At 37.6% G+C, this 19,970-nt stretch overlaps 3 protein-coding genes and 1 non-coding gene across 14 annotated transcripts in view; 3 read left to right on the top strand and 1 right to left on the bottom strand.

Moving 5' to 3' along the window:
* The first annotated feature begins 171 nt into the window (after positions 1-171).
* Positions 172-4,224, top strand: card19 (caspase recruitment domain family, member 19). Its single transcript, XM_028003644.1, has 6 exons — positions 172-284; positions 690-829; positions 1,326-1,482; positions 1,586-1,648; positions 2,121-2,186; positions 2,286-4,224. The coding sequence occupies exons 1-6, from the start codon at positions 278-280 to the stop codon at positions 2,393-2,395; spliced, it is 543 nt and encodes a 180-aa protein (XP_027859445.1). The 5' UTR covers positions 172-277; the 3' UTR covers positions 2,396-4,224.
* LOC114136323 (U6atac minor spliceosomal RNA) lies at positions 4,100-4,227 on the top strand. Its single transcript, XR_003593777.1, has one exon. It is a non-coding gene; the product is annotated as a U6atac minor spliceosomal RNA (small nuclear RNA).
* A 268-nt stretch (positions 4,228-4,495) lies between these two features.
* Positions 4,496-12,850, bottom strand: ninj1 (ninjurin 1). The gene is made up of 3 exons (XM_028003646.1): positions 12,539-12,850; positions 7,969-8,209; positions 4,496-5,883 (listed from the first exon to the last, which is right to left on the bottom strand). Exons 1-3 carry the CDS (start codon positions 12,593-12,595, stop codon positions 5,729-5,731), a joined length of 453 nt encoding a protein of 150 aa, XP_027859447.1. The 5' UTR covers positions 12,596-12,850; the 3' UTR covers positions 4,496-5,728.
* A 1,833-nt stretch (positions 12,851-14,683) lies between these two features.
* The window catches only part of wnk2 (WNK lysine deficient protein kinase 2), a 36,477-nt gene continuing 31,190 nt past the window's right edge, over positions 14,684-19,970 (top strand). For 4 of the 11 annotated variants that reach the window (XM_028002456.1, XM_028002458.1, XM_028002457.1 and 1 more), the window contains exon 1: positions 14,684-16,198. In XM_028002456.1, the coding sequence (XP_027858257.1) occupies positions 15,542-16,198 (657 nt within the window). In that variant the 5' untranslated portion in view covers positions 14,684-15,541. The remainder of the gene's footprint in view (positions 16,199-19,970) is intronic. The other 7 variants (XM_028002466.1, XM_028002464.1, XM_028002465.1 and 4 more) reach the window with 3 other exon arrangements.

The following is a 19,970-nucleotide window of genomic DNA, read 5'->3' as shown; positions in this document are numbered from 1 at the left end:
CATCCCAAGATGAAGGAAAGTCAAGTACTGCTAAATTAAAATGTATTTAAAATTTGGGGGGGAATTATGATTAGGTTTTTCTAAAAACAAATGAATATCCGCTTAATTTGAAAACTAAATGCCTATAGAAATGTACAGAACTGTTTTCCCCCTCTGGCTGTTGTGCTGAAAATGGTCTCCCTGTTTTGGAGAACGTTGACGTTCGGTCCAGCTTTAGCGACGCGATGACGTCAGAGGGTGTGTCCAAACAGAGGACAGAGAGGGGACTCATTCTACAATGGGAGGTTTGTGCCTTTCTTTGACTAATAAAACGAAATAAAAGTTAATTTTACCCCGAATCTTCCCGTTTGCAATGTTGTACCCTGTCCGTCACGTACATATGACGGCCATTACCGCACCAGTACCATCGTTGTCTCGCTTGGTCAAAGACAGTGAAATGTCAATGTTTTGGTTTCTGAAAAGTTCTCAAAACACCCATTTGACAAAAGTGGAGCCCGAGTCTGAACTTTTTATTAATAAAGGCTTAATTCGGTAGGTTTTCAGATACCCCACGAAACTTTTACGCGCTACAAAAACGCTTTCGAAAATGGTCAAATGTAATCTCTTTTAGCTTCTTTTTTTTTCCCATTGAAAGCTAGTTTACTATCTGACAGCTGAAGGATTATTTTATTTTTCTCTGCTACTGACAGACAGTTTTCGCGAGCAGCTGTTAGAGGACACTGCCTTCCTCAGAGCTGAGCAGAGGCTGGACACAGAGCTGGTGGACAAACTCATCCTGCAGCTCAACAGAATCTACCCGCAGATCCTCACCGACAGGGAGGCCACGAGAGTAAGTCCCACTGATGCATTCACTGTCTTCATCACATCAGGCTGTTTGCTCCATGACTGAAAATGTACACAAAATCTTTAAAATAATTGGTTGTATTGCACTGGGGGACTCCAAAATGCTAATCATGTCCTCACTTCTGTGGTTTATTTGACTTCTTTATCCTGCTCACTGTGCCTGGTGACAATAAAGTTGTTTCAAACTTTTTAAAAATATTGCTCTGACTGTAGGTATGGGCATGATAAGGCCTTTAGCTACATTAAGGCAGGCATTTCATGTTCTGCTTCACTTTATGGCATGTTGTGTTTTCCATTACGAAGAAGGGAGTAAAGAAATGTGTGTCTGTGCCATGTCTAATAATATACCTCTGTAAAACTGGTAATTAGGGATTATTTTAAGACCTTCTGCAGATATTTAAAACATTTGTATGCATGACACGAGAGCCCACAAACTACAGTTTGATTATGACTGAGAAAAAGTATGTACATTTGTTTATCAGTTCAGAAATTTGGACGTACCAACAAGCGTTCGCCTGGGTGAGCTCCTGACACATCTACAGGGGAAAGGTGATGAAGCCTGCAGGGAGTTTTACAGAGCGCTCCACCTCCATGTGGAGGAGGTATACTACAGCTTGCCAACACGGCTACGCCTCAGAGGTTTGTCAAAATTTTTTTATCTTGGTCATATGTCAGTTAGTTATTTAGATGTTTCAAAAATATGTTTGAGGCATTTTAATATTTTGTTCCATCCAAATCCCAGATTCTTTGAATCCACTCGCAAGTCCACAGATCTACTCACAGAGAAACGTTCTAAACGACAGAGGTAATGTGGCACCTATGCAGGTTTTCTTTCTGTGTTTGGGTTGTTATCATTTTCAGTTTGCGTCAGCACAAGGATTCCACTTTACGAGCATTTGCTGCAGCTACATTTTATAACCTCATATTTCATCACCCAAATTATTTCTATGCCTTTTGCCTTTATGCCTTGTGACGTTATGAGGACCTAGGATTCCACATACTGATGGCTTTCAGCCTTTTTTAAAATTTTCTGAAGAAGAATTTAATGTCTGAAGTTGTTTATGTTTCTGGAAAAGTTATTTTATAGACTTATAATCAATATTTTACATATTTATAATTATTTTTTTTTACATTGCCTTTGTTTTAAGATATCAAGAAACTTCAGAGTAAAACAACTCTTAATAATGTAATAAGTGTATTATTTATATAGTATGTTATCTAACATGGAAAGAACCTGACCAAATGCTGACCTCTGTATTCCTATGTACACTTTGCAGGTCCTCTCTTTTTCCTAGGCTGTTTCGGCTTTGCTGTGGGAATAGCTTTTCTCTATTACTATGGCGGTAATTTTATTTTCAGTTAAATTGTTTAATATGACCAATTACAACATATACCTAAATGAACTGATTTGATGTTAAGGAAGTTCCTTTTTCTGCTTGTAGATGCTAAAGTGTCGGGAGGCAGCCGGGCCCTTGGAATGGCCGCCCTCGGTTTGAAGAGAAAAGCGCAAGAGGTTCTTATTTGGTACACCGAAGAGGGCATAATGAAGTAATAAGGGTCATCTCCATACTTGGTGCGTCAGAATTTCTGACACTACAAAAAAAAGCCTTGTTTTTTTCTGATTTTGTACACATTACTAACTATGCAAAGTACGTATTATTTTTGCTACTGATCTGAATGACAAGGGGAGACACATTTGACACTTAGGTCACACTTTATATATTGCTAAGTGGTGTAGGGACGAATACACTTGAGGGTAATACTGTGCAATAAAATAATGTAAATGATTTTTATACATAAATTTACCTAATTTTATGCTAATTAAAAACTATCAAGGGATGATAAATTCTTAAATAAAAGCACCAACCTCTGCGTTTTTTTGTTGGTGTTTGAGCTGATAAATGTTAGGTTATTGGTTTTAGTCTGTACTCAATGTATTTCTCTATGTAATTTACAGTCCATTGAGACCACATTTTAATATTATGTTTCGGAACAACCACAAACTATAATATATTTTATTGGAATTCTGTATGACAGACCAAAACGATATAGTTTATAATTATATTTATAATGACTTTCAACTTTTTTCTACCAATAAAAATCTAATCTTTGTCAGCTTTGCACTCATAGACATTGAAATATTTCTCTAATTCTTCTTTGTCAAGTTTCTCAAGTTGTGTGAGATGGGATAGAAGTGTAAGACTTACTATAACTTGTCAAGTTTATGTTTATGTGTCTGCTGCAAGATGAACCTCTGATGAGTGTCTTTTGCAGCCCTTAGCAAGTTTTTATCCTCAATCTCCCAGACTTTTGTTCCATCTATCATCAACTCTACCCATCTGACATGTTTTTGCTGAAGAACAGTATCCCCACTGCATAATGATTCTCCGACCACCATGTTGGTTGTGACATTTTGCATGTTGGCCAAAAACTGTTTGTCTTTGTAGGTTTGCATTGCGACAAACATTTTCAATTTTCAGATATTATAGTGCTTTGCTATATGCGCGATGTTGATTTACACCCAACTCTTCTTGGCATTTCTAACCAAGTTTACTGTGGTTGTTCACTAATGTTCTCTAACAATCCCCTGAAGCCTTCACAGGACAGCTGTATTCATAGAAATTAAATTACAGACAGGTGGGAAAGAAAGAAGTGTATGGTCGTAGCATGAAAAAGATGTGGAATAGTTCAACTGAATAGTTCAGCATGGATACCTTTGCCAGGCACCATATGTAAAAATGCTAAAATTGGCGTAAAACTTTTATGAATAACATAAAGCCAAGTAAAAACAGATGGTCACAAACCTGTTTCCGTACCGCGATTACCATCTTGTGGACATGAAGGAAACTACATTACTAAACTTGTATTAATTTTCATAGGGTCTTTAAAAATTGTTTCTCATATTCAAGCAAACAAAAATTAAAGCGTGAAAATCTAAATACCTCCAGATATTGCTAGAAGTATTTACTAAACTAATAATGTGGTAAAAGCGTGAATAGTTATCACGTGATACTCTCCGCCAATAATATCTCGCTTTCGAACGCAGTGCATCATGGGTACAGTTGTTGCTAGAAAAAAGGGTAAAAAGAAACAAATAAAAATATGAAATTTGTTGTTAATTATCTTGATTTTGATTGATTTTTTCCGTAAAGTAATACAATTTTGTAGTCTTCATATCCCTGTAAGTGGAACCGTAAGTGAAACTAACGGTGAAGGTTGGTGTGTGTATATAGTGACGGGAAACCTTAAAATTTACGTGTTGTATGAAAGGAGAGAAGGTTAGCACTCCCCTTGACAAGGATGGAATTGGCCCTTGTGGCCAGCAACACATATACGGTTAAGGCATTGCCACCTACTTCGTGGCATCTCTAACCAAATTTTTTATTCATTTGTTATCGGATAGCATTTTCTCTGCTTATTTTAAACATCTACATTCAAAAGGGTAGAACCGTGTTTCCTGTATAAAATGTGTAACTGTAGACAGGAAGTGCCCTCTTCTGATCTCCCTTGACTTTGTTTCCTCTGACAGAGCGGAAATTTGTAACTTTTCCTGTTGGCCCGCTGTGATATAGTTCTCGAGGGAAACTGTAGTAGTGTTTATAATGAAGCTCCAAACCCTTCCTGTATTATTTAAGCCTGGCTTGAGAGGTGGATTACTGCTATTGAGGCAATATTTTCCTAACCTATGGCTATGTATGGTCTTGTTGTGGGTTTTTTGTGAAATAGGTCACACTGCAAAACATTAAGGATGCAGAAATGAATTACAATCATAATATTATGTATTTACGTTTTTTTTTCTTTTTTAAGAAATTAAAGCCAATGAGATGGTCTCCAAAAACTAATGCTCGAGTGGCCTCAATTTTGACATATTTTAAAATATTTTTTTAAAAGAAAAATGCTAAATTTGATCTTGTGTATTCACTGTCTTCTTTTGTCAAGATGTGTCTACTGGAGAAATGCCTTACTTTTGCAAGTACTGTCATTTGTACAGTACTGGTTTGTTTTGTAAATAAAAACAATGGAGAGAAAATAAAACATTTCTAGTTTTATTTAAAAATATAGTACATGAGCAGTCACAGTGTATAGAAGTATTTAAAGCTTTAAAATATTCTTGTTTTTTTGTTTGTTTAAAAAAAGTAGATAAAACATTTAATCAAAGCAACCGCACAATGAAGTAAATAAACTTAAATAATTTTTTTGCACAAGTTCCCAATCAGTAAGTGCAGGATCTTGAGATTCTCTTCAAAAACTAAATAACAAATACATAACTTTATGTCTGCAATACCCATTAAAAGAGATAAAAACAGTACTTAAAAACAAATAAAAGGCAGTACATTGTATGCTCAACCAGAGGTCGGGCTCACAAGCCTCTTCCACTGTTTGGTGGGTTAGACACTGAAAAGTTTGGGAAGCACTGACCTAATGTATGGAAGACAGTCAAAAATATTGCATTTTGCATAGCACTTGAAAAAGCACATAAAGACCACATCATTATTCAAAAAATTCAAACTGTAAACTAGACATCTCTCCTTCAGTAAAGCTATGGTACTGCATGAAGCCTTCTGGACTCTTGAATAATTTTACTTTAATTTTGCTCAGGTTATACAATCCGTCAATAAAAAGCAGCAGGCATGCATACATACAACAACAGATATGAAAAATATTTTAACATGACAGGAAATGGTCACAATGACTGTGTCTTATACAGTCTTTTGCACTTGCCGTTTTTCACTAATTTGCACCAGTAACTGATGAGAAAATAAGAACTAACCACTTATTTTTGTTCAAAACACACACAGTCAGACAATAGCAGCCAATTATACAAAATGGCCATTTAACTTGTAAATAATAAAAAATCATGATGTCTTGATGAGCAACGAACACGTCAAGAAGGCGGTGAATCTCGCGAGTGGGGCTGCTGGACGCCGAAGGCTGTGATGAAGACGTTGACCACCACTATGACAAAGATGAAGGCCATGACACAGCTTTCCAAGATGTCCAGCTTGTGATGCATTCTTTCATCGTTCAGATTCCACTTAACTGCAAAAAAAAAGAAAAGCATAACATTTTGCTTATACTGAGCTGGAGAAACTACATTTTCCCACTAGGGGGCAGCACCCAGTGACCGGCATTTTCCTTTCATATCTTTGAAGTAATCATTTATGAAGGATTTGATAAACATTAACACCAGCTGATCCCTGCCAATGGGGAATAATTATCCAACTCCTCCAGAGGGAGATGACATGCCTCACTAGTCTGGGAATCCAACATGTGGATCCGTTTTAAGCAGAGGATGAGCCTGTGCTTCCACTTCCCTTTTACTGCTCCAGGTCTCCTGTGATTACATGCAGCCAATACTATACAGAACTCTTTCAAATTAGAACTAGCTCACAGTAAAGGTGACCACTTCCTGTTAAGTTTCTATAAACACTTCCTCTCCCCCAACATAGTATTTTTTTTCCTGTTAGGATAAGATAAGGAAAGAGCAGGATGGGAGGCTGTGGTGGGTTTACAACCAGCCAGAGTCACTAAAACTAAAAGCAAGGAAATTTTTGTCAATTAATTTACACCCAGGTATTTGTGACTAACAGGTTAGCAAAGTAAGATCAGTCATAACATTAAATAAAATCACCTCTGTATATACTGCTCAAAAACCTATTGTGAAAATGTTTATTTTTTTGTCACTGACTTCAGAAAGCTAAACTTAGATTATTTTATAATCATAACAAATAAAGTGAAATATGTCATTGCTTAATTTCTTGTTATTTTGATGATTATGACTTGTAGTAAATTAAAATCTAAAATTCAGTGACACACAAACTTGAAAATATTACATAAGATCAATGCTCAGGAGCATGTTTATGAGGCTGTGTACAGGAGCAGATAGCCTTACCAATTAACCAGCTAATATCAACCTGTTCTCTGATTCATACTCTAAAGAATAAAAGAGCTGAAAGCTAAATTATGTATTAAGTTCTTGAAAACAACTGCAAAGTTCAGCAGGTGTCTCTTCTGTATATTTGGTTTAGTTTATGTATTCCAGTCAAAAATAGCAATAGATAAAAATGTTTTAACTTAACTGCTGTAGCGATTAATAAATGAAATTTCAGGATTGACCAACATTTAGAATTAAGAATAATTTTTATTTCTCTTTTTCAAATAAAAGCATTTACACACTTTTTGTGGGAATAATGTTAAACATTCAACTGTGATATTTTTAGTCCTGTTTGTCATAATGTGAGAATTTCTTACTGGCTCATGCCAGGTGGTAGACTGTATTTATTTAGCTTAATTCTCAGGACATAACCACTCTGGTTATCTCTATTTGAACCTAAATTCCTTATTAAGTTGTTAATAAAAAAGCATATGTTCCAAGCAATCTTTCATTTACTGATTAAATTTATTCAAATTTTTTTAATTTGTTGTTTATTAGATTTTTTTGTGTTTAGGTTTGAGAGTAAACCTCTGTGTGTTGCTACACATTTTTTTCTGTTTGTGCCTTTTCTTTTCTTCACCTACATGATTTAGTTCATAAAACAGTTTTTGATTTTAGATGTTAACTAGGATAAATGTAAAATTCAGTTTTTAAATCAGTTCACTTCAATAGTCAAACATGATGGTGGTGGTGTGATGGCTTGGGGCTGATTTGCTTTTTTTGAACCTGGAAGATTTGCTGTAATTGATAGAAACATGAATCCTGTTCTATTAGAATATCCTAAAGGACAGAGTCTGGGCTTTAGTTTGTGACCTTAAGCTTCAGCAGACTTGGGTTGTAAAGCATGATGGTTCTCCAAATCACATAGGCATGTCACCCTCTGAATTGCTTAAAAAAACACCATGAGGTGTTGGAGTGACCTAGTTAAAGTTCAGACTTGGATTCAATTGAGACTTTAAGCATTGTGTCCTCGGAAAACTGTCTTTTTAGCTTTAATCAAGCTAACTTTGGCTGACATTAAAATGTTTGTTGAAAGGAAAAGCAAGAAATTTATAGCTTCACATACATTTTCAGAGCCATGTATGTTAACATTAATTGCCTTCTTATAAACATCTTCAATTGATAAAGAGAAATATATCTAATGACAACTTGATTAAATGGAAACAAGGCAACAAAAATCCCCAGCTTACCTATAAAGATGAGCATAACTCCCACCACTATCTGCAAGATGAGAGAGATGCTGAGGAGAGTGATGAGGGGAACGTAGAAGGTGAAGCTCGGTCCGTGCTCGAGAACGGCCTTCAGCTGCGAGGCGTTTGCCATCAGCAGGGCCACATCCAGCATGCTCTCTGCTGCGCTCTTCTTGTTGGCATAATGGTTCATGTTAAGGGGTCCGCGCCGCCTCACGATGCGGTTTTCCCGATGAAAGACCTGAAAACGAACGCAATCCCTGACATCAGATTTAGGCTTCCGTAATTCTTTTTCCATTTTATTAACAAATGATTTTCAACAGGAATACAAACTGATTAGTTATCTGTGCAGATTTCAGTTCAACCTTGCTCTAGATGAGCCCTTAATAAATGTTGGAATTTACCCTCAGTGCATTGCTAAGATAGATAGATAGATAGCATTTATTGTCATTGAACAGAATTCAACGAAATTTCCATTGCAGCTCCCGTGCAAAAGGTCAAATATATACAGTAGAAATAAGCAAACACACAATAATAATAATAACAATATATACAACTAAATTAACTGAAGGCACTCAACCATCCAAAGAAGCTAAGGTTTCACTTTTACTCCTACTTGTGTAAAATCGATTCTTAAAAAGTTACTTCATCTGGAAAAATTATGACATTATACTGGAAATTTACTTTCATCAAAAACTTTCTGATCTTCTTTTTCATGACAAAACATAACTGGCCAGAGGAAGAAGTGTGTGCAAGCACAAAGTTAGTCAACTTCTCACAACACATAGAAATGTAGGTTGTTTCTATGAAGAGCACTCCTGATAAATATAGTAAGTGTAGATGCAAACATGTGATAGTCATTGCAGTAAATCATCAATACTTTCAGTTTTGATTTTTTGAAAATTAAATCAAACTCTTTAGGGAGAAAAGAAAATTAACAAGGTTGATGAGTGTAATTGTAAAAAAAAAAAAAAAAAAATCAGAATCAAACACTTCCTGAAGTTTTGTTTGCAGTGGGAAAACTTAACAGAAGTGAAACTTCTCTTTTGCTGAAAAGCAGCATTTAGAAGGTCATGAACATGGCTCAGTAATAGGTAAAACAAAGCTATGGGAGGTCACTGAAGAGGTCATAGATGTACTTTATTTGAAAGGCTTGATACCTCAGATACGGATGAATAAGCAAGTATCAAACACTTCGTAAACACCCCTGATATTATACTGTATTTCAGTAGAGTCAGTTTTTATTTGGGTCACTGTCCTTGTTCTACCCACATTGGCAACATCCCCCTCTGAACCTCTGAGGTTCACCTCTATTCCTCTTTCTGCAACTGTAGCGTCAGGCCACAGAAGAAGAAAAAAAGATGCCTCTGTGGTAAACCAACACAGGGTGTCATGAGGGCCACAACATGCCACAAGCTATAATCACTCTTTCCTTCTCAAACGTTGCTAGTACATATGCAGGCTTTTCCACTATCAAGCACAATGTTTTTATTAATACTTTAGAGATTCTGATAGGCTTCATTAGCCCAAATATTCTAAACAGCAGTAGCATATGAAGTTGAAGTTGAAATCCTGAAGTTAATCAGGATTTCAACTTCCAGCCTGCAGACTAACCGTTACAGAGACTTCTGATTCGGTCGCAGAGTACAAACATTCATTAAGTAAACACTGGCAGTGTGACTGCTCAATGTCCTTTCAACCATAATGTTATTATTGTACTGGGGGGACGCCACGTGTGTTTCAGGACCCACAGTGAGAGTCCAAACCTAGCAGTAGAGAACATAAGCAAATGATAATTGCTATTCATATCTAGGCTGACTTCTGTAATCATGTAAGAATCGTAAATGTTTGAGTTCTCAGTCCTTTATCTTCATTTTAAAACATAAAATACTGGGCGTGCCGTGGTGGCGTAGTGGTTAGCGCGACCCACATTTGGAGGCCTCAAGTCCTCGACGCGGCTGTCGCGGGTTCGACTCCCGGCGACGTTTACCGCATGTCTTCCCCCCTCTCCTTCCCCCTTTCCTGTCAGCCTACTTCATGAAAAGGGACTCTAGAGCCCACAAAAAGACTCCCTGGAGGGGTTAAAAAAAAACAAAGCATAAAATACTGAAGTTGACTTTATGGTAGATATACACAGTGGTCAGGCTTTAAATAAGGAACTTGAAAAAGAAAGTAGAAATGGAAAGCAAAGGCAAAGAAAGAAAGAAATAATGAAAAGAAGAAATACAGACAGAAATAAAGAAGAAGTTAGGAAAGGAACAAATAGGAAGAACAAAATAAACATTACAACAATAAGATGTGGAATAAAGGCTGAAAATACAATAACTTTCCAAGAAAGGAAAATAAAATTCCAGACTTTTCCAAATAGTGATAGAACATTATGAACATTATTACCTAAAAAATCTGTCATAAATATCAAGATGGTACAGAAAACCCCTAACTTCAGTGATGTTAGGCGGTAATTATGTTGTGTGTACATCACATGCATGCTATGATTTTGGCTCCAGCCTTGGCGGACCAGTAAGTATCCGAGAAGGATAGAAATGTAGGAGAAAATTCTTATTTAAACCTGTTTTCATTCTGCTATGGAAATTATTAACAAAAGGGTATGAAACTGTTAAGAAATTAGATAGATCGATCTTTGTCTTTAAATGTTTCATTTCAAAGGCCTAAAGCGTTCGAAAGGCTCTGTCACTTAAGAAAGACCAGCAGAGAAGAGCTGAGCCCCCAAGTACAGCTGCATACAAATCTTATACACTTCAGTTAAAACCACATCCTGTCCTGACACACATACACATATATATATGTATATATATAAGAAAAGAAAGCACAAGTGGGAAAACTTATGTCAGTAATAGAAAATAACAAAGCAACTTGATGCATAGACACTTTGAACCTTTCCTGCACTCTGTGCTTAACACCTACGTCATCAGACATTTCAAATACACGTGCCATTAGAAAACCGCTTACATGCGTACTGCCAAAGGACATAAAACAGACAGGTCTATAAAGATAAGATTTGAAAGAATTTTTCCGCTTCAATCCCAACTCAAACTTAAGTATTTTTTTCTTTTTTGTTTTACTTGATCGTCTTGAAAATGTGCTTTTTTGGCAAGTGCTGACCTACAATATGTAAACCTCATTATTTACTGCTGCTATCACTCCTGAAATTCACCACATTCAGGTATCAGTGAGAACCGTCTCCACTCTCTTTCCATCTGTACCTCCTCATCTGTCTAGAATTACTGTCAGATCGCACTTATCATTATTAGAAACTTATTTCTTCTCACGACCTCATCATGAGAAGAGAACATCCCTTTATAATGGAACACAAAAAACTTTTAGTCTTCTGTGACCTTACATTTTTTGCGCAGTATAAAAGGCCAAAATGCTATAAACAGATAATAATTCCCCTGTTGCAATTATGGTTACTTCAGTTTAGCACAATGGAGCTATTTGATTTGGATTTTATGTGGCATGTTTTATTTTATGTGAAAATACTCTGTGTTTAAATGTTGGCTACTTCCATTTCCAGAATTAATCCCACATTAATGTCTATCATATCCTTGTGGTCATTTGCCTTTCCTCTATACTGTATCTTAATTACACCCCCTTTTCAGGTTTTTCCTTCTAGTTTCTGTTTTTTTGATTCCTCCAATTAAATATTTAAAGTCAACTGTAGAGAACTTTGCTACAATTTTAAACAAACATTAACAAATGCTAATGTTTAAGCTCAGTGGACTGGGAAGTGGAAAAGTATAGAATACATACAAGAAGAAAATGTGCATAAAATTTGTTTCAGACAATTTGTAGAAGAAATGAAAAAAGGGAAGGAAGTGGAGCTTAAAAGAAACTATGAAGCAAAGTAAAGTTGCAAAGAAGTACAAATATATATATATATATATATATATATATATATATATATATATTAAAATGAATACAAATAAGCTTTTTGATCAAACTTACTTTATAAATAAAGACCATTTACAAAAGGTAACACCAAGTCCAAAGTTAGAATAAGTTTACACACTTTCAGAACAAAGATGTTTTGTTGAAAGTCACATTTTTCCAGATTTGGGTCAGTGGATGGGGGTTAAGTTGGTTAGGTCATTGTTTAACCACCTGATCCCTCTCAGAGTAGTGACTGCACACTGCAGGCACAATGCCCCGTCTCATCTGTCATTAAGTGTAATTTGATCCTCAACAGAGTAGAGAAAGAAAGTTAAATCACCCTGAAACGTGACTACGAAAAAAGTCGAAAGCGCTTAAAATTGCATGTTATGAAATTCTAAACGCTAAATTTTATTTTCTATACGTGGACTCAAAACACTTTAAATTAATCTTATTCTCATTTTTCTATAGTATCAAGCTTGACCGTGCGGACGAAGGATGAGGAAAAACCTCTCCCAAAGTTACATTTTTTTTATCTGTAAAACGACCAATATTCCGTTTTTTGTTGTTGTTTTTGTTTATTTTTTTCCCCCGGTGGGGATCAATGGTTCACTGAACAGAACATTGGCTGAATTGAACATGGAGAGATTTGTTGCCCTGTAATAACAGGATGTCTTACCCCCGTCTCGTCGCTTCGGTCAGCATCTCCGTTCATTGCTATAGTCTCAGTATCCATGTCGTATCTCTGTGTCCTGACAGAAAAGGTCGCTCATGTAGCTTCAACGTGGGCTTCACTCAGTGGATCGCCGTAGGTTCTGGCACAACGTCTCGGCTAGTCTACTTATAAAATGCCCCGCTGCTTTGAGGAAGATGGGAGGGGTGGTTTAATCAACTACCCCTAAACCAGCCCTACAACACAACGCGAGGCGGCGGTTCTCAGAAAGCCGTGTGCTGCTTTCAGAAGTGACAACTTCCTGATGGTATTTTTTTTATAGGATGGGATAATTTTAGGATACTTTCCGAAATGGTCCTCAAATAAGATGCTGATGTAATGTTTTAGAGGCCGGACAAAACGTGGATTACTCATTGGAAACTTTACTGGATAATTTCGGGCGGGGTTTTGCTGACATCTAGCGTTACATCTGCGGTATTACAAAAGTATACATACATTAAAATGAAGGGCGTGTTCCATTCAAATTATATACTGTATTACACATGCAAGTATATGTTTTAAGAATCTAATTCGTTTTCTTTTTTAAAAAAAAAGGGTTTTATTGCTTCTGCTACAGCCAATAGAAACAAAAATTTGGTTTATCAGAAACTAAAATGTAGAAATGCTATTGTTATTATGGCCTGTACAAGGAAGGGTTAGACTGAAGACTTGACCGTTGACCATCAAGCTGTCAGTTGTACCCTCTACAGGTGTGATTGCTAAAGAAGCTGATCCAAACGTATTCCTGGAAAGTTAGGTGGAAGGGGAAAAGTGCAACAGAGAAAAAGATGCACAAGCAACAGGAACATCCTCTGCCTTAAGGGATCAATGCAAACTCTGCAGCTGGTGTTAGATTTTCAAGAGCCACTGCATACAGATGTATCAGACCCCAGAGGCCTCTTACCTGGGTGGACATGAAATGCAGGTCTCTTTTCATACAAAGATTTTCACATGTAAAATTGGAATTTTTCACATTTAGAAATGTAAAATTTCAAAATGTAAATCTAAATGTAAAAAGTACAGCACAAAGTCGACCAGCACAAAGTCATGCAGAATTATGAAACAGAAGGAAAAGCATATATGATTTAAAATATCTTCTACAAATATGAATCTGAGAATATGCATATTCCACAGTTTTGCTGTAATAGCAGCTGCGACTCTTTGAGGTATTTCTCTACCAGCTTTGCACATCTATAGAATTACATTTTGCCCATTTTTCTTTGCATGAGCTGCAGCTCAGTCAGATTGGATCAAGAGTATCTGTGACAATCAATTTTCAAGCTTCTGCATAAATTCAAGGTTTGGGTCGGCACTTCGACTGGGCCACTCAAACATCTGAACATGTTTGTACTGAAATCAGTCTATAATTGTGGTTGTGTGCTTAGGGTCATTGTAAGAATGTGAAATTCCACCACAGTCTATTGTTTTTTTTTGCCATCAAAAAGCTTTCATCCAGTCCTGCATTCAGCTCCATCAGATGTATCCACCTTTCTTGTCCTTACCGATAAGACAGCCCCTCGGCATGATGCCACCACCTCCATGTTTCACTGTGGGAATGGTGCGATCAGTGGGATTGCTTTTCCTTCACACATCAAGAAGTTTGGCTCTTTTTTTTGTCTCATGACTAAATGTAATACTTTCCCATGTTTGTAGTATTCTCTAAAACTTGTTTTTTTTAAAATCAGTTCCTTTCTTGACATTCTTACATAAAGGTCATATTTTTTTAGAAAACTAAAAGTTGTCCTGTAGACAGATTCTCCCACCCGAGTTGTGAATTAGTGTGGCTCCTCCAGAGTCTGGGTTTTGGCTGCCTTGTTGATGAAGTCCCTCCTTGTCATGTCTTGACAGGTTTGCTTGACGCTGTTGGTCTGCAGTATCTTTTAAAGCTGCAAACTTTGCTTTTGTCTGTCACAAAGTTCCAAGAAAACACTTTGAGGTGTAGAGTGGCAAGGTGACAAAATATTTAAATCCAAGGAATTTGAATACTTTAAAGGCTTTCTAGAGACTATATTATTAGTCCATGTCATCCCTTTTGTTAGGCTTTTAATCATCCTCCCTTTGGAGGCTTATCGCGTCACGAAGAGGGCGGACAGTTGTGCGGTCCACTCAGACCCTCTCACAAGAGGAGGGTAAGGGTGCTGGCTAAAAGCGTGCCGAGTTATTGGATACGTGTTGTTGCTAGGGGCGTGGGTTGCGTCGTGCCACTGATTCCTCCCCAAACCTTCAAAGAAAGAAAGCGAGAGAATAGGAGGATGAACCCGGCAAGACAAGGGTGGCAACATCAGCTGGTCCAGAGATGCGCGGACGGCTGCCTGATCCGACCTGTGCCGCAGTGAGCATAATCTCATAAGCGCTTCTGTCCATCCGCTACTCTGCTGCAGGACGGCTCTGAAGGGACAGAAAACAAAAGTGCGTGCGGATTCTTTTCTTGAGAATTATGCTCAGCTCTCACTTGTCGGAGCAGAATCGCGTCAGCCGCTGATTTCAGTGAGTCAGAGTGCGGGATGGGGAGAGGGAGGACAGACCGCTGCGCACTTTCTCTGTCCCGTGATGTGTCTTCGCAGCGGCTGGTGCGTGGCACAGTTTCAACATCCTGGTCTATAGGCCGGGGAGGATTCGCTTGAGGAACGTTTTGTTGGAGCGGGAATCTGATGCAAGGTGGATGAAGGGGATTCAGTGAGTTCCGGTCGGCGATGACATCAGGCTGAAGTGTTGCAGTCAGGTGGTTTGGGAGGCGTGAGGTGGCGTGGAGCAATGCGTGCATCCTCCGACCTGCACGCCTTCAGGAGAACGAGCTACGTCCTGAACAAATTCAAGACATTAGGCCACTCATCCTGAGCTGAGCTGGCCAACTGCGTCACTGCAAGTGCAGGTAGGCTGCAAACTACCCTACGAAGTCGGGAGAGGAGCATGCTCCCCAGCCCTTCCTGCACCATGTCGCCGGTTAGTGTCTTGACAATCTAAGGGGGGATGAATTCAGCTGACATTTCCAGCAAAGATCCGCCGCTCGGATCCACGTTTTCCTCAACTCCTAACCTAGACTCGGACATTAACGCAAACGCGTGCAGGCATGTGTATGAGAATGGGATGGACCACAATGTCAACATCCAGAACGCAGCGCTCCGCGGGGCCAGCGACCCCAGCTCCTACCCCTCCACGGAGTACCAGGGGCTGGGCCGCCGCAGGTTCATCCGCCGGAGTCTGTGGGTGTCGGACCATGACGAGCAGCCGCTGGATACATCGGATCTCGTCAGCAGCAGCCCGGTGCCCAACATCGATCTCCGGACTATAGTGGATCGGAGTCGGACCCGGGCTCTGCTTTCAGAGACCTCCAGCACGGAGAGACAGGTGGGGCTGAAGGACAGCGTCACGGAAAGCGTGAGCGCCGATGAGGAGCGTGGGGACAGGTTGGAGACGGGGCCCAAGGCGGACCCGGGTCCATCAGATGTTACAGGTAAAGCAGGCAGCGACGAAAACGAAGAGGAGCCCGGGATGAAGGCTGTGTCCACCTCCCCCGGAGGACGCTTTCTGAAGTTTGACATTGAGTTGGGGAGAGGATCTTTCAAAACCGTCTACAAAGGTCTGGACACGGACACCTGGGTGGAGGTGGCCTGGTGTGAACTGCAGGTGAGTTCTGTGTCCACTCAAACTCTCAACCACTCAAGTAAATCTAGCTGTGGGGCTCTCTGGAATGGAGCACAAAAAGGTTTCAAACAAGCCATGCTTGGGCACAGGACCTGAAGAAGAGAAATATTTCCATATATCTACTTTATACTGTTCCCCCTCAAAGAGAATATTTCTCCTGAAGTTTCTCCTTAGATTCAAGGTCTCCTGAGGATCCAAAAATTTCTTTTTCAAATAAATCTTATTCCCATAGAGAAAATTGTAATTTCACAAATGTATGGCTCATCTGCAACAATTCTCAGCTATCAGTTCAGTAGCATTTATTTGTTCCTTTAAATTTCTCTGTAGTGTAAGTTGACTTTCTTTTGAAATCTTAGAATCATGCAATGGTAATCTAAAGGGGATGTTTTACCACTTTGTTGTTCAACGGTCACGCCTTTTATGTTGAAATTCGATCAGGAATTTCAACAAAATAGTTTTACTGGGGCACAGATGACGCAGCCTGGGGATGGTGAACTTAAAGAGGGTTAACAATGCCTATGGATTAAAATTCAGGTATTCTATAACAATAAGGGCTGCAAAAAGCAACATACTAGATGTTAAACAATTATACAAACAACAATTCCTGTGAGTATTCTAATAAGAAATTCCTCTGACAAATAATCTGTGTCTGTGATTGGTTCATGAGAGTAAAATATAATAACACTGAAGATGCACCAATCAGTCGAGCATCATTAACAACTGCACAGACCAAAAAATTTAATGTGCATATTTTTTAGGAAAAATAAATTTGATTTATAATATAAATAATTTTAGAAATTTATATTAAAGCTATGAATATTGTATTTAACATATTCATTTTACAAAGTGATAATTTTTCCAAATGATTTGATGTATTTATGATTTATGATTATTTTTATGAACTAACTGTGAAATTAAGAAGTGGCAGCACAACAGACGTCACAAAAACAACTGAGAACAGTTTCCACATTCTGCATTTTGACCTGTTATGTGACAACCAGCCTCTGGGAAAAATGAAACAAGACAACAGTTCCTCACAGAACTATTACACAGTTTTAATCTAAAATCAAAGCTAATCTTACTAACAACTTCTAAACAGATTTCTGTTTTTTAAAAAAAATCTAATTTTGTCTTTAGTTGTTATGCAAAAACAAAATGGAAAGTTATTTTTGTCCACAAAAAATTAGACAAATGCATTTGTGTGAGTGCAGCAAAAAAGGGACAGACTGTGATGTCCACTGTGAGAAATCGACAGAATTTAACTGGTGCTGATACTGTGGCAGTAACAAGTAATATGCAAATCAATCCCAATCTGGCCTGATATTAAAACTGACTTTTTAAAAATGTTTAAAACATCAAATTAAATGTTGAAATCAGCAATATTTTGTGTAAATGTCAACGACTACTTTGAGTATCAATTATGTTTTTCCAGATAAGTTCAAATGTTATTCTGCCTACCAAAAACAATATATATTTAATATCTCCCATGCTCAGTGCACTTGCATGAATAATATACCATGAGCATCTTGACTTACTCTTTGATGGGTTTTAAAAAAAAACTTTCTGGATAAAATATCACCTTGCTCTTACAAGTCCTGTCATGCGTCTTGCAGAGTTATTCTCAGATAATTCAACTCAGCTGCAGGAAAAAAACTGATTAACTGATGAACAATTACAGTCTTTTTGGAAAGACTCCCGGTGATGCCTGAATTTTTATTAGAAGACAATAAGCCAAGGAAGAAAAGACTTTAAATCACTTATACAGCTGCTTCAATGTCACTGTGCACATTACTGTTCAGCTTTGATTATATTGCAATTTTTATTCACAACCAGCATAAGCATAAGCCAAAAGCAAACAGTAAAACACCTTAGAGCCCCGTGCTGGAATGGATTCACCAAGGGAACTGGAATTCACACATATTGTCACATTTTTATTTATTTATTTTTGCTCACTTGACAACTGTAAAAGCTCTGCTAGAAGCATAATACAAAAATGATTCAGATAAAAACGGAGGACAATTGGACTGTATTGGTCTTAAGTGACCAACTCAAATTGTTGGATTCTATACTTCAAATGACTAACATTTACAAAACTAACATTTTAACCCATTTAATCCCACCGGCAACAATTGTTGCCAGACATTTTTTCTAACTTCTGGGAGCTCTCAAATAATAGTTTTGGCTTTTGGCAGCTAATTGAAGTTTTAAAATAAAGTAATAGTGTGTCTACTCTAAGCAATATCAATTTAATGTATCTAGTGTGAGAGGTCACACGACCAGACCTCTTTACTTCCCGCCTGTAACGCTGGAGGTAAACATCTGTCACAAACCTGTATAAGAGGAAGTCAGTAAAATACTTTAATAAAAAAATACAAATAAAATATTTTGTACATATGTTCTTTCAAGTGTCTTCTACTGATATACAAAGAAAATTGTATCACTTCATTCATTTTTTGATCATAAGAAGAGTGAATGTAAGCATGGCAACAATTGTTGCCACTAGTAGAATACATAGACAGCACTATGCTATGTGCCCATAGCTTTGCTGTTTATTCTGTATGCCTTGCTGTTCCCACACAGCTTAAAACCATCAGATATTTTAGATCTCCTAGACCTGAAGGAACCTCAAAATGATGTCATCTACATCACTGTCATTCACACAGTTGAACCCCTCCCTACCTTCACCCCCCAAAAGGCGATCCTTTACACACAGTGCGGCCTATGCACTGAATAACCACTACAAGATGACGATGCCACACCTGAAACTAGTTCAGGACAGAGCCAAGGTGTACTGCTTGATCTGGTGGAACAGGGAGAATTTCCTCCCTGATGAACATTTGTTCATACAAATCAGGTAAATCATTTTACCTGATTTTGTCTCTCTGATGAAATGTTCAAATGAGGTCAAAGGTCGCTTGGTACATTGAAACAATTACATCTGCAGGATGTAGTATTGAATCTTTATGTATCTAAAATATTTCTGAACACTCTTGTAACCATTCTTTGTTATAATAGGTTGTACATGTCATAATTTGTCTTCTTTTTTTATATGTATAAATAGACCATATTTATGTTATTTAGACTTTGCAGTTTCCCACCGGCAACAATTGTTGCCAAGTATAAAACCTACATTTTCACTAACATGACCAACATAAAATGCAATAATTCATAAATATAATGTGTTAGGAAGGTCCAAGGATTGAAATGCATGCACTTAATTTGCAGAAAAAAAATTGGGATTAAATGGGTTAAGCAAAATTTTGTAACACAATGTAATTGTTTTTAATCTGAAAACACGTTATTCCTAACACTGTCAATGCAATTCAGCACATTGACTAATATTACTAAAATGGGTTTATCTGTATCATTCTTTTATAGTTATTTAAATTTTGACACATATAGCCTGACAATATTTTATTCAATAGATTTTGTGGTAGTTTTATTGCACTGAATATATGTTCTGTATCAAATCTGTTGTGTATCAAAAACTGATTAGAGCAGGCAGTTGGTCTTATTTGTCGCTATAGCTTGCCTGCAGTTTTAAAACATTGTTACCTTATCAAGAGTGATAAGTGATGCTTCTTTAGTTTCTCTTCACTGCCCATGTTTTTGTGACTCTAAATATTTATAGACATATTTTTTCTCTTATAAACAGATGAAGGTGTAGGAGCGTTCTTTTAGCCAGCTGACTACCAGTGTGTAGCAACAGATGGAAGAGGATCTGTATTGCACTGCATTACTTAGGAACAGTGAG

The sequence above is a fragment of the Xiphophorus couchianus genome, chromosome 20, assembly GCF_001444195.1.
Source record: "Xiphophorus couchianus chromosome 20, X_couchianus-1.0, whole genome shotgun sequence".
Lineage (NCBI taxonomy): Eukaryota > Metazoa > Chordata > Actinopteri > Cyprinodontiformes > Poeciliidae > Xiphophorus > Xiphophorus couchianus.
Note: the sequence above shows the minus strand (reverse complement) of the source record. Positions and strands in the feature narration are given on the sequence as shown.

Bases quoted from the DNA above. Each gene is read 5' to 3' on its own strand.
- card19 (XM_028003644.1), top strand. The intron at 1,649-2,120 runs GTAATGTGGCAC...TACACTTTGCAG, and splicing joins AAACGTTCTAAACGACAGAG to GTCCTCTCTTTTTCCTAGGC. The intron at 2,187-2,285 runs GTAATTTTATTT...TTCTGCTTGTAG, and splicing joins TTTTCTCTATTACTATGGCG to ATGCTAAAGTGTCGGGAGGC.
- ninj1 (XM_028003646.1), bottom strand. From the start codon at position 12,595: ATGGATACTGAGACTATAGCAATGAACGGAGATGCTGACCGAAGCGAC. The intron at 8,210-12,538 runs GTAAGACATCCT...GTTCGTTTTCAG, and splicing joins ACCGAAGCGACGAGACGGGG to GTCTTTCATCGGGAAAACCG. The intron at 5,884-7,968 runs GTAAGCTGGGGA...TTTTTTTTGCAG, and splicing joins AGTTATGCTCATCTTTATAG to TTAAGTGGAATCTGAACGAT.